This window comes from Gopherus evgoodei, chromosome 1 (genome assembly GCF_007399415.2).
Source record: "Gopherus evgoodei ecotype Sinaloan lineage chromosome 1, rGopEvg1_v1.p, whole genome shotgun sequence".
In the NCBI taxonomy this organism is placed as follows: Eukaryota; Metazoa; Chordata; order Testudines; family Testudinidae; genus Gopherus; species Gopherus evgoodei.
The window spans coordinates 54,336,294-54,349,393 of record NC_044322.1 but is presented as its reverse complement, the minus strand read 5'-3'; the positions used below and the strand labels follow the sequence as shown (position 1 = coordinate 54,349,393).

Here is a 13,100-nt window from a genome sequence, read left to right as displayed (position 1 = left end):
AATCTGGGTTTCATTCCTAGCCTCTATTCTCTTAGGTGCCTTTTAGGCTCCGGGCCTATCTACCTCTTTAGGTGTCACCAACATTTACAAGCCCACCGCTTGACTTCTGGCTAATCCCATAGGCACTTAAATTTCTGCCACTCAGCATTTGCAAAGCCACCTAAGCCCTGACACCACCCCACAGCTAATGAACAGGTTGGAGCCCTCACTCAAGCTGAAGGCCCAGAGGCCCCACAGTAGATTCTCATACTAAGCAGGGGAAAGCCAGTCTCACCAGTGGCACCCAAACTGGTAGGTGTACTCTGGGCACATGTAATACTCCTGGGGAAATTCTGCACCAAAAAATTAAAAATCCCACATACAATATTTTAAAATTCTGCATATTTTGTCAGAAATAACACAATATAATCATGCCAGTTTCAATTATTTTGGTAATTTGTTTCAAAATACCTGTCAGCAAGTATGTCTGTAACAATACAGACAAGAAGAAAGATCCAGGAAATGTTTTTGACAAATAGATTCTTTACTAGGCATGTTAATACAGAACTCTGAGTAACAGTACATTCAAACTTCAATATAGAAATGTATTTTCCACACCCCTCAGAAGCAGTGCAAAGGTTTGGAGGAGCCAGGGGTAATGGAGGAGCTGAGAGACAGGGAAGTAAGTGCTGGGAAGGAGCCTGGGAGTGAACCTGGAGGGTTGTTGGGTGTGGGTGAAAGTATGGAGCAGGTTTTTTTGGGGGCGGGGGGCAGTGAGGATTGCTAGGGAGTAGGAGAACCTCCCCCATGCAGACCCTGACAGACCCCCAGCCTTTTCCATTCCGTCAGGCACATCTGCCTCTGTCCCCATGTGTCTCTGCACCCCCTTAGCCACGCCCCATCACCACGCGACCCTGCAACCCCCTGCTCCACAGTGTCCCTGCACCCCCACTTCTGTTCAACTCCCACCCCAGTCTGTCCCCCCAACTAGCCCTTCTGAACACCAGTCCCATACCCCAGCAGCCCCATGCCCCCCCTCAGTTTGTCCCCCCCATATGCTGTGCCTCCTCACCTGGCCCCAAGGACAGGGTGCTGGGAGGAATGCAGTCTCTCCTCCTCTCTGCTGGCTGCTACACTGAGCTATTCTGGTGCCACAGCAGCCCCTGGTGGGTGAAAGGCATAACTGCAGCGCCTCTCCGGTAGAATGTATTTTCTGCAGAGGAAAAAGGTCTGCAGAGTCCATTAGTTCTGCACCTGGTCAGACCCTGTGGCAGGAGGGCTGGATGCAGGCCAGGGAAGGCATAGCACAAAAGACAGCATACAAAAGAATTATGGGCACACAGAAACATAGGGCAAGTGTGATAGAGCTATCATGTGTGAGAACGACAAAGCCTGTTTCGGCTGCAAGGACATGGGTTACCTAAGTGACTAACCTGGCTCAGGTGCCAAATTCCAGGAGAGGGCTCGTGGCTGAGGATCCTGACCAGAGGGAGGCTCATCAGCCAGACATGCCAAGTCAGCTGTGTAGGTGCCTAAGCCATTCTCCTCTCTATTTCCGTTCTGGTGAGCTTAGGCAGCTCCTCATTCAGCTTGTCAGCTTCTGAGAATCCCTTTTTTAGGCATCTAGCTCTCCCCATGCATTGTATGGGTGCCTGGGCAGCTTGCTGGAGGCTGAGGACACCACTAAACAGAAGACTGCTCAGGGGTTACAAAGCTGAGTGAAGCAAGACTTAAGTGCCTTTGAGGATTGTCATAAACAGATAGTTAAGGGTTAATGTCTCTTTTACCTGTAAAGGATTAACAAACAGTGAACCTGGAACACCTGACCAGAGGATCAATCAGGAGACAAAATACTTTCAAATCTGGGTGGAGGAAAGTCTTTGTGTTGTGTTGTTTGTTTGTCTGTTGTTCTCTCTGGGTTCTGAGAGTGACCAGATGTACATACAGGCTCTCTAATCATCTGTTCACATTTAGTAAGTACAAAATTAGAAAGGCGGTTTTAGTCTTTTGATTGTTTTCTCTATTTGCAAATGTGTATTTTGCTGGAAAGATTTTATCTCTGTTTCTTGTACTTATATACTTAGGCTGGGAGGGAAGATCCCCCTGGTCTAAGTAAAGCTAACAAACCCTGTAACATCTCCCAACTTGATTTTACAGAGACAACTTTTACTTTTTTCTTTCTTTTATTAAAAGCTTTTCTTTTTTAGAACCTGATTGATTTTTTGGTTATCTTGTGTAAGACCCCAGGGGAGGAAGTCTGCACTCACCAGGGAATTGAAGGGAGGAAGGAGAGAAGGGGGGAGGAAAAGCCTGATTTCTCTCTCTGTTAAGATTACTGTCTCTCTCTCTCTCAGGGAGAATCTGGGAGGCGGAGAGAAGGGAGGGAAGGTGAATTCCTCTCTGTTTTAAGATTCAAGGAGTTTGAATCACAGTGATCTTTCAGGGTAACCCAGGGAGGGGAAGCCTGAAAGAGGCAACGGTGGGGGAAAGGGTTTACTTTCCTTGTGTTAAGATCCAGGGGGTCTGGGTCTTTGGGTCCCCTGGGAAGGTTTTGGGGGGACCAGAGTGTACCAGGTACTGCAAGTCCTGGTTGGTGGCAGCACTACAAGATCTAAGCTGGTAATTAATTTTAGGGGGATTCATGCTGGTACCCCATCTTTTGGACGCTAAGGTTCAGAGTGGGGGCTTATACCATGACAAGGATCAATGCCTTAATCGCCAGACCACCGGCGGCCGCGAGTACTGCAAAGACAACACAAGCAGCCCCGATGGGGGCAAGTGCCTACCATTGTTCATCAGTGATTTCTACAGCTGATCAAGGAGTCACTTCCACAGGCTATAATGAAAAGCAGCCAGCCTGGCTGCCCAGAAATATGGTGGTTTGTACTGCAGATCCTTCACGTGGGTAACATCAGATGATATTTGCAGCTTCCACAGGAATGTGGAAGATGCTTGGGGGTTTATAGAAAAGAAAATGAATCAAATTCCTGCTTGTCTCTTTCTCTACATTTAGGTAAAGTGGTTGGAGACACAAGCTCTCTGCTGACACAATAATCAGAGATTTACAACCTGCCTGGCTTGCGCTGTCCTGTGTGTATCTGACCAGACTGTTAGTGTGCAAGTACTGCCACAGTTTGTTAAGGATCTATTTTGATGGCGCACTGCACAACAATCAGGCTGAAAAGAGCAGCTCTTGTCTGAGTGACTCTGCAAGATATTCAAGTACCACAAAATCTCCTCCTATTCATCCTACCACTCCATTGGTATGTACCACTCTCAAGTTGGCTCTATCTAGCTAAGCAGGGTACAGGTTTGGTGATTAAAGTAGTATTTGCTGTTGCCATAGATGACTGACCCGTGTTTCATTCATTTGGGATTCACTGTAAAGCACTTTAGTCTTTCCACCTCTTGGTTTTTGCTGGCTGCATTTCAATGAGACATTTAAAATAGCCTGTATCTAGTTATTTAAATCTCCATTTCTATTGTCTGCACAGCAGCTGCTGAAAGCTGCTACTATGGGGAAGATTATTTTTCTTCCCTTAAGAGTGGCTCAGAAGCCTTTCACTGTCTCAGCTGCTGTTCTCGAAAGTGATGACCTACCAGCCTCTGATTGTCACGAGTGATGCTTGCTTTGCAAACAAATCAGCTCCCTCTGCCCTGGGATGGGGGTGGATTTCCCCTGGAGAGGCTGGTGGACAAAACAGCAGTTTTGTTTCTGTGCAACATGAGGAGGAAACTGATTACACAGTCCCTTCACCTCTCGTTAAAAGGTCTGTTTCTCCCCTAACCCTGGGCAGTTTTGGGTTGCAGATGAACAAAGAATTTAGAGACAGCAAAGCAGGAACACAGAGGCCATTTGTTATTTCAAGCCACATTTATTGGCTCTGCTGCACCCCTCATAAATAATATCACTCACCTTGTTTTAGCTACAAAGAAAGCAGGGAGGTGATTGTTTCTTTCTGCAGCAAATATTAACACGTGAATCCAAAGTGTTCTCTCAGACCGACGGGCTGGGGGCCAACTGGACACCCCACCCCTTCAAAAGTCTAGTCACTCTACCAGACAGCACCATTATTAAATGCGGTAAGTGTTTCTTTTTGGAAAGGAATAATTTTTTATTTACAATTTTTCAACAAGATTTCAGCAGCAGCACAATGGGGACCTTGAGCTCCAAGGCTTGGTACAAAAGAGACGCCCGGGTGGTGATGCTGGGACTGGATTTTGCAGGCAAATCCACCATCTTGTCTAAATTGAAGAGCAACGAGCTTGTGGAGACTTTCCCGACAGTGGGCTTCAATGTGGAGTCTCTGAAAACCCCATGTCATCTACCCTTGACTCTCTGGGATGTGGGTGGTCAAGACAAGCTCCGCGCTAGCTGGAAGGACTATCTGGAAGACACGGACGCTCTCATCTTTGTGCTGGACAGTGCCGACAAAACCCGGCTGCCAGAGGCAATGGCTGAATTGGAGAAAGTTCTGAACAACATAAACGTGACTGGGGTTCCAGTCTTGCTTCTGGCCAACAAGCAGGAGCTGCCAAGGTCCCTCTCTCTCTCAGAGCTGCAGGAGAGGCTGAATCTGGAATGGTTCAGTGGCCGAAGCTGGGAGCTGAGAGGGTGCAGTGCTCACACTGGTGAGGGCTTGAGGGAAGCCTTAATGGCCCTGGCAGGACTTCTTAAGAGCCGCGATAAGAATTCCCCTGAATGTGTCTGTGCACCACTGCAGTGATGAGGACATCTTTAAGCTCGGACATGACTAGAGGGGGCAACTTGAGCATGAAACTGGAAAATCAGGTAAATTCCTCCACTAGTAATCCCTCGACACTCCGTTCGTCTCAGAAATACCCCCTCTGCTCCTGGTATGGTTAAAAGAACTCCCTATGGCATGCGTAATATTCCAAAATATCCCATAGTTCTACTGCACCATGAAATCACATCAGGAACCCCCCTTAGCAAAGCTGCATTTGTGGACAGCAATGTTCTTGACCTTGCCTTGCCAGTTTTTCCTAAACTGCTGCACCAGTAAACTCAGCTCTCACTACAGGTATTACTTGGGTGACATTTATTATTTTGTTCATGTTAAATGTCTTACTCTATGCATTCTGGATACGGGTTTTGACCTGATGAAGAAGGTATTGCTGGGTGTCAGTCTTTATTTTTATTCCTCTAAGCTCAGATGCACTCGGTACACAGTAACAGTCCCCGAGGGGATATATTTGACTGACCTCAGTTCCACTTCTCTTACAATTTATAGCAGATGTTTGTTGATCTGAAACAGAGCAGAATGGAAAGAGAATGACTGAACAGAAGAAATTAAGCACAAGAATTTAAACAGCTAAATTGGCAATTGGTTTTAGCAGTGTCCTTTGTGAGCATCATGCTGGCCCACTGAAGCGTGATCAGGATTAGGTCATGTGTTATGTTTTTAGAATGTATGTGTGGATTTGTGCGTATCCTGTTTTGTATAATTTTTTACATGTATTTAGACTTGCTTCATTTTTATTGAAACAAGACTATAAATGATACACATTTGTCCTTGGGTTAATTTAAAACCTGAGGAAATCAAACAGGAATGAGCACCATTATGAGCTTTAAATGTTAGGAACAGATGTATGCACACCAGAGCTCTAATCTGTCTCAGAATATCCTGACGCTGAAATCTATTAGATGGTGGACTAGTCTGACAAGAGGAGTGCCAGGAGACTTGTCTATTGGGTATTTTAAAATTAGACTAGATAAAACACTAAAAATGTACTGTAGAAAAGGCAGGGTGATAATCTAGACTAGAGGACCTTAACTTCTGCTGTTTTCAGTTGGAGTTGAAGCACTCGGCAGCTGTCAGGTAGTGCTGGGCACATTTCAGGGTCAGGCCCCTGCTATGTAGTGAAAGTCTCTATTTGATTCCATTGACTCTTACACTGAACAGTGGCCCTGTGAAGCTACTCCTGTAGGAAGAGCACATACAAACAATATGGAACCTTTTGTTAAACTTGGAAATTTAAACCAAACAAAACCACATTGATTAAGATGAAAAACCTTAGTATGTTTGTTAGCTTGTACTAGATTATTATGCTATCAATGGAAATGGGAGCGTGGGGAACCCAACCCAAGAATATTAGGCAGCTGGAGTCAGTAAGTTTCAAAGAGGAATGTACACATGATGCAAAACCAAAAAGAAACATGCACTTTTCTTCTGATCACCTCAATGCATTTTACAGACATTAATGACTTAAGCCTCAGAACATTACTGGGAAGTAAGGCAGTATTATTATCTGCCTCATTTTACAGAAAGTGAAACTGGGGTCAGGTTAAAGAATGTGACAAGAAGCCTGTGGCAGGGTAGCAATAGAACTGAAACCACCTGACTCCCAGTGCTATGCTCTAGCCACAGGATTATTGATGGGCAATCCCCCCTACGAGAAATCCTTCCTAAGGAGACATGGCAGAATTTTCAGCCAAGCTAAACTATATAAGGAATAGTATGTGCTATGTTGTGAAAGTAAAAAAATGGCCCAGTTTTGATTGGGCATAAATGATTGTTGCTATCAGTAAGAGTGCCATATACTAGACTTGCACTGAAATGCATAATGAACCTGTGTTCTAGGCAAGGCTGTAGCTTTATGTTACAAACACACACATGATCATTTGAAGGATACGGTCATAAGAACAGTTTGAAACTGCAGTTGCTGTAAACAGGTTGATTTTCCCATTTTTGGTTGTAAATACAAGATTCCAATAAACTGAAGAGATCACTGAGACCTCACATACGAACTGAATCATTTTAGCTTCCACTTGTCACTGTGGCTTTTTCACAATCTCCCTGCCCAGCCATCTTAAAGTAATAGGTCGAATTCTCACTCCCCACTCCAGCCTCTTAACACCAGGTAAAAGTGTGAAAGGGGCTTTACAGTTGTAGGTCAAGCTGGGACAGAATTCCCTTAGAGCAAGAACTGAGACTGATGGCCTCAGGTGGTTCTTTTGAGGCCCTCTTTCCAAGCCCTGCTGTAAGGGGCATGGTTGAAGAGGATGTTTCAGATAGGGTGACCAGACAGCAAGTGTGAAAAATCAGGACAGGGGATGGGGGGTAATAGGAGCCTATATAAGAAAAAGACCAAAAATCAGGACTGTCCCTATAAAATTGGGACATCTGGTCACCCTAGTTTCAGGCCTGGGGCCATATCATACAGGGCTGCTGCACATAGGCAGATAGGGACAAGCTGCTGTAACCCTATTTACATGAAGAAATTGACTGGCAGAACGATAGCAGTATAATTCGAGGACTATATCTATGCCAGCGTAACTCTCCATGTAGATTCTCTATTCTGGAACAAAAGTGACTCTCGGTATAGCTTTATTTCTGCTGGCCGTTTTCCCTGTGTAGACAAGCCTTAGGCTGGGCTGTTTAAATTTTGGCAGGGCCACTCTGACCCTTGGAGCAGCTTGTTGTTGGGAGAGTGCAAAGGTGCCGTAAAGCCCCCTGAGCCTGCCCCCCTCCGGTACTGCACCTCCTAGAAGCCTAGCGCAGCAGCTCACCCAATAGCAGTAACTTAAAACATTGACCTGGAAGGAGGGGAAGCTCTCATATGCAGACAACTATCTCAAAGCACATCTTGGCTTCTCAGCTGTAAGCTCTTCGGGGAAGAGATTGGCTTTGCTTTTGCAAGCTGTGTAATGCCAAGCGCACAACTGGCACTGACACAATAACAGCTACTGAATGTTCACACACTAAGCTCTGTGGTGCCTTTACTTCCTCTTTATTATACAGTGTGTTCTGCGTTCATGACATTTCTAAAGACAACAAACCACACAGATTCTCCCTTGTACTCCCAGCATGTGAAAATACAAATCAAGTACCAGATCAACAATTTTACAGAACTAACTGAAAAGGCACTTGGAGAAAATACAGAGCAGTTATTAGTATTTGAAGGCCTTCCGAGGAGTAATTATTTAAAAAGAATAAAAAACTATGATTCCTGCATCTGAGTTACTGCAGGGTCTGATCCTATGAGATTTCACCAGGGAAGTACGTGCTTTCCATTCACACGGAGCAGCCACATACTGTCCATTTAAAACACTCATTTTATTTTAGCATAAAACAAACAGTTTCCATTCGAGCCCAGTAAGCTGTATCTGGACTGAACATGAAATTGCAGCTGCTTCCAGCAGACTCCTAGGCCATGTTTACACTAGCACTTATGTCGGCAAAACTTTTGTCGCCCAGGAGTGTGAAAAAACGCTCCCACCCAAGCAACGTAACTTTTGCCAACATAAGCGCTCGTTTGCACAAGGCTCTCCCGGCAACACAGCTACCGCCGCTCATTGAGCTGGTTCTATTATGCCGATGGAAGAGTGCTCTGCTGTTAGCATAACGCAGCTACATGAGCGATCTTACAGCGGCGCAGTTGTATCAGTACAGCTGTGCCACTGTAAGCTTGTCAGTGTAGACATGGCCCTAGACATTTAAAACTGCAAGACAGAGAACAAAATCCTAATGATTACGTAGCTACATATACCATAACTAGCACTTGGCTGGAAAGGGATTCCTCAGCACTGCAGGCGTTAGCTGCTGCAGTTTCACAGGCTGGCCTTCCTCCCATTGGGGGTTGTGACAGGCACAGAACTTCACAGATAAAGCTGAAACTTCACTAGTTAAACCAAGTGAATCTCCATTTTGTGCTTGTGAAAGATGCTAGCCTGAGACTGAAATCCTCCATTTATCCATATCCAAGGGAAGGGGCCTTACTGGCAGGAAAAGGGCAGGCCCCTCCATGCTGCCTTGCCAGTGTACAACTGCACACCTTCAGGAATCAACTCTACAGGCCTAGCACAATGGAGCCTTGACCTTTACTGGAGTACTTTGGTGGTGGTTTCTATGAGGATGACACACACACACTGGCAACTAGCCTGAGATCACCAAGCTCAATTCATATAAGCCACCAAACAGCCATTGAACGGTAGTGATTTACCTTTCCAGGTACTGATGTAGGCTGGGTTTGAAGCAATGTTCTAGAGGTACAGTAAAAGGCTCTGTATCTCCTGTTCAAGCCAAAACACCACCCTTAATTCACCTGCTGGCACTTGGATATTGCAGCACTCAATGCACTACCAAGAGTAGGCTCAGACCTCGGCATTACTTAGACTCAACATTGTGAATTACAGACAGACTGACTGACAGCAGCACAAGGACAGAGTCACTGGCTTTTGTTATGCATGTTAAATACAACTTCACAAAATTACTTTTTCAAAAGTTCCCATTAGACGAATGTTTAAAAACCCAGCTAAGGTCGCCAAATCTGCTCGTGCTGAAGCCAATGGAAGCAAGGACAGATTTTTAAAAAGGTGCATTGGTTAAATATGTAAATCCACATGTAGGAGGCAGATTTCTTTTCCCAGCGGTGGGGACCTTAAGCATCTTAAGCTGACTTATCAACATCCTGCTTACAGAAAAAACTCTCACTTCCCTCTAGGCAGTGACTTAACAATGTCTCCTGTCTCAGAGGATGTCCTGAGACTTATCACCAGCTTCATTTTCTGGGGTAGAGATTTTTCTTGAGACTTATTATTCATATTGTTGAGCTGATTTACAGCACTCCTTGAATTTATCTGCCTTGTGTTGGTTCATAACAGGCTCAAGTGGCAACATATATTTTGCTTTTTTTCCCCGATGCATTTTCCCTTGCAATGGAAAAGTGTATTAAATGTCAGATCCTGCTTCTGCTGATTGTTTTACCATGTCCATGCCCAAGCCATTTCAGGGCCTCATTGTCAAAACGCCTACTGATTTCAAATGGAGCAAGATAAGAACATAAGAACGGCCATACTGGGTCAAACCAATGGGCCATCTAGCCTAGTATCCTGTCTTCCGACAGTGGCCAATGCCAGGTGCCCCAGAAGGAATGAACAGAACAGGTAATCATCAAGTGATCCATCCCCTTGCCCATTCCCAGAGTCTGGCAAACAGAGGCTAGGACCTCTCACTTTAAAACGTCCTTTCTTTTTTTTCCTTTGAGATACCATAAAGGATTTTGTAATGCGGCTTATAAAGGACAGTATGTACATTTTCCATTGTATACATGGATTTGATAGTCCCTCCCCCGGAATAGTTTAAGCTATTTTAGTTACTTTTTTTTGCCTGAAAAAAGCAAAACTTCAATAAACTATTTTCTTGAATGCAACACAGATCAGATTATTTTTTAAACAAGCAATTTCCCACCACCTCCCAGAGACTACGATAAACTAAAACTAAACAAAACTAAAACCACTAAACTAAGAGACAATCTATCCTTCACTTTATAACTCAGCGATGTCTATACCTCACATCAATTAATCCATGAGTTTTGACTATAGAAAATTATTTCTAACTGAATATCATAGAGTATTTTTACTCTTCTCTGAGTAGGGCAATGGTATCAGTGGTGGATGTATTTAGGAATACTAATGTATAATAATTTTACTGACCAGGTACCTATGGTATTAATGAGTCACTGTATAGCTATATTGAGTTACAGGACTTTCCTATATCAATGTATCGATCTAGCTTAAGAGGGGGCTGTTGGACCCCCCCCTCCCCTAAGAAAGCCACAAAATGGGTCTAGAAAAGCAGCCTCCCAAACACATACTTGGGGACAATTACAAGAGAAATGTCAAGCTATTAGCAGGGAAGATGCCACTTCCAGGCTCCAGCCCAAAGACACAGCCTTTTTGCCAAGGCTGGGAACTGAGAAATCAAAAGGTCACTATATGGTTACAAAGACTTTCTGAAGAGAGGGAAGGGAAGTTGTTAGTGAGCTGTTTGTGTGGGGAACAGACTAACATGGAGACAGAGACAGGTCCTGCGGCAACAGGGCGGTGCAACCATTTAGGCGACCTATGCAGTTGCTTAGGACGCTAGGATTTGGAGGGTGCCATTTTCTTCAGCAGCGACTGTGGCGGCCGGATCTTCAGCCGCCCTGGTCACTGCCGGCATTTAGGCAGAGGGAGCTGGGGCAGGGGGGCACGGGGAGGGCTGCCTGCAGCAAGTAAGGGGGGGCGGCACGCAGAGGAACTCTCCGCCCCGCTCACCCCTGCCTCGCCTGCTCCCCAAGCATGCTGTGGCTACTTCACTTCTCCCGCTTCCCAGGCTTGCGGCGCCTAAGCTGATTGGCGCCGCAAGCCTGGGAGGTGAGAGAAGTGAAGCAGCGACGGCGTGCTTGGGGTGGAGGCAGAGCAGGGGTGAGCAGGGCGGAGGGTGGGGAGCTGCCACGGGGGGGCACCTCAGGGTGGGGGCTCAGGGACGGGGGAGGGCACAAGGTGGAAGTTTTGCCTAGGGCGCGAAACATCCTTTCACTGGGCCTGTGCGGCAATGTTTGGAGATGGGCCCTTCTGCAGCTTCCAAGAGGTGGTGAGCTGTAGGGAAAGGCAGGCAAACCTATAGACTGGCTATCATTTTAAGATGTTTTTCTCTGAAATGCTCTGATTCTAAATAAACAATACAGTGCTCTGAGACGGCTGTTTGGTCATTGGCTATTACTGGTTATAGCTCCCGAGGAGAAGAACTGCAGGCACTAAACATAAGTCAGACCTGCTGAGGAAATCAGAGCTAGTACCAGGGCTTAGCAGCCCAAGGCCTGGTCCGAGAGTGGGAGACTCACATGAGCCCACCCCAAGAGAGGTGATGACTAGTGGTTGGAGACCTGACAGGGACCCACTGCAGGGACAGCAGGAAAAGTCGGACATGCAGTTAGCCTGGTTACTGGAACAGTAGTACTTGACCAAAGGATTTAGCAGCAACTCTTTTGTGGTGGCAGTGTCATTACATGCACTTAAACTATTGCCTGGACTTAGAAAAATTATCCTTTTATGGGCAGTGCAAGTTAACCTGCTCAACTGTAAGGATCCAACATACCGAGCGATAAAGAGCAATGTGGTCTAAAAGTAACCAACAACCCCCCACCACCACCTAATTTAAACAATATTGTAACAAAGAATGCTCAGTGGATTGATTTTTCTTTATCTGGGGCTAGATCGTAGCCCATTCTGCAGGCCTGCGTGGGGAAGTACAGTGCCCCTTTATTCCACTGCATTGTCCACCTGCATTGCATGACAGGGGAAGCAGTCTCAGCAGAATCATTGCATCACCAATGTAGGTGGGCTCACAAGGGTGAGGAGTGGACTAGCCTTGGCTCTGTCTCCCTATAAGCCAGGGAGAACAGCTGCATTTAGGGTGATACACTGTCCTGCCTCAGCTTCCCAGGTACATTGTGGAGTACTGGAAAAATATGCTTCCCCTTCCATGGGGCTCCTGGGAAAGCCCTCTATTATTCTCCTGTAAAGAGTGAGCCATATTAACCAATGTATAGCTATCACTTTATTTCCTTCCCTGATAAGGAAAAAGAAAAAAAGTCGTGCGATAGGGTCAGGCCAGATGGATACAGGACCTCACTTCAGTTTGTTAGTGTGCATGTGAGGAGCTGGGAGCAAGAGGCACTAGGAGCTGAGAGTGGGAAGGCGTATTGCTGGAGGATTGAAGAGTACAAGTGTTATCAGACACCAGGAGAAAGGTCCTGTGGTGAGGGTAAAGAAGGTGTTTGGAGGAGGCCATGAAGAAGTAGCCCAGGGAGTTGTAGCTGTCATACAGCTGTTCCTGGAGGCACTCTAGACAGCTGCAGTCCACAGGGCCCTGGGCTGGAACCCAGAGTAGGTGGCGGGCCTGGGTTCCCCCCAAACCTTCCAACTCCTGATCAGACACAGGAGGAATTGACTTGGACTGTGGGTTCTACCAGAAGGGACGGTCTCTGGGCTGTTCCCTGATCCACATGGTGAATCTCTGAGGCGAACAAATCTGCCAATAAGTGCAGGACCCACCAAGATAGAGGAGGAACTTTGTCACAGTAGGTAAAAATCTATCATATACTCTATCAAACATACAGATTTTTCTGAACAAAGTAAATGACTCGTTTGTTATAAGCTGTTAGTTGTATCGAATACTGTTGCTTACCCAGTCTCCACAGTTTGCGAATTAATCTGTGAACATGAAACTGATAAAAATCAAATAAAGGAAACATTTTAAGAATATATTGTAGGTAAAATTTCACCAACACCTGAAATGTTTAATCCAACGTAAAGTCATATATGCAGACTCAAT

General features: G+C 45.7%; 1 protein-coding gene across 1 annotated transcript; it reads left to right on the top strand.

The window, feature by feature from the left end:
* Window positions 1-3,867: 3,867 nt before the first annotated feature.
* On the top strand, window positions 3,868-5,245 carry ARL11 (ADP ribosylation factor like GTPase 11). Its single transcript, XM_030564700.1, has one exon. It carries the CDS (start codon window positions 4,134-4,136, stop codon window positions 4,704-4,706), a length of 573 nt encoding a protein of 190 aa, XP_030420560.1. The 5' UTR covers window positions 3,868-4,133; the 3' UTR covers window positions 4,707-5,245.
* Window positions 5,246-13,100: the final 7,855 nt, after the last annotated feature.